This window comes from Penaeus monodon, chromosome 29, assembly GCF_015228065.2.
Source record: "Penaeus monodon isolate SGIC_2016 chromosome 29, NSTDA_Pmon_1, whole genome shotgun sequence".
Taxonomy (NCBI): Eukaryota; Metazoa; Arthropoda; class Malacostraca; order Decapoda; family Penaeidae; genus Penaeus; species Penaeus monodon.
In genome coordinates, this window is record NC_051414.1 from 34072735 (window position 1) to 34073328 (window position 594).

At 36.0% G+C, this 594-nt stretch overlaps 1 protein-coding gene across 1 annotated transcript in view; it reads right to left on the reverse strand.

Annotated features, from left to right (window-relative positions):
* The window catches only part of LOC119592194 (another transcription unit protein-like), a gene marked incomplete at its 5' end in the record, with an annotated part of 7705 nt that overhangs the window by 4636 nt on the left and 2475 nt on the right, over window positions 1–594 (reverse strand). Inside the window, 1 exon segment of the mRNA XM_037941026.1 lies at window positions 522–594. Within this exon segment, the coding sequence (XP_037796954.1) occupies window positions 522–594 (73 nt within the window).

The window sequence follows — 594 nt, forward strand, 5'->3', positions numbered from 1 at the left end:
AATGCTTATGAACTCTACAGCAGTCTAACCTTGACAATAACATTGCATCTATTCATTCTAAGTACTTTGCTCAGAGACAAGTATACCTTAGAATAAATTGTAACACATTCAAAGCAATGCTTGAAAAATCTAGTTAGGATTTTAAAACTTTCTCTACATCAAGTTTATGCAATTATATAATTCTTTGTGTACAGTCCCCTGCCCTTGCAAATTATGATCCAGTGCTACTATTGTGCAAATTACCAGCATCTTCTCTAGCATGCAAAACCCATGTCATTATGAGTGGAAGGCATGCATTTCCAACACAAGAGATGAAGCTGGTGGTCCATGTATCAGTATCCCTGAAAGGTCTACTTGTAGAAAAAGGGTATTAAACATTTAAACATTATCAAGTCATTTTAGGAAAGCATCAAAAGGTAAGGTGCTTAAACAGTAATCTTTATGATAAACTACTTTCTACTGCAGTAAATGTTTCCAATGTCTCAAAGTGGCTTCCAAGAGACATCTAGTTTAATACTGACCCTGAATTACATCCAGAATCTGTAGATACAGTAGCTGGTGATACTGCAGGTATGGAGACTGTTGGTGGTGACA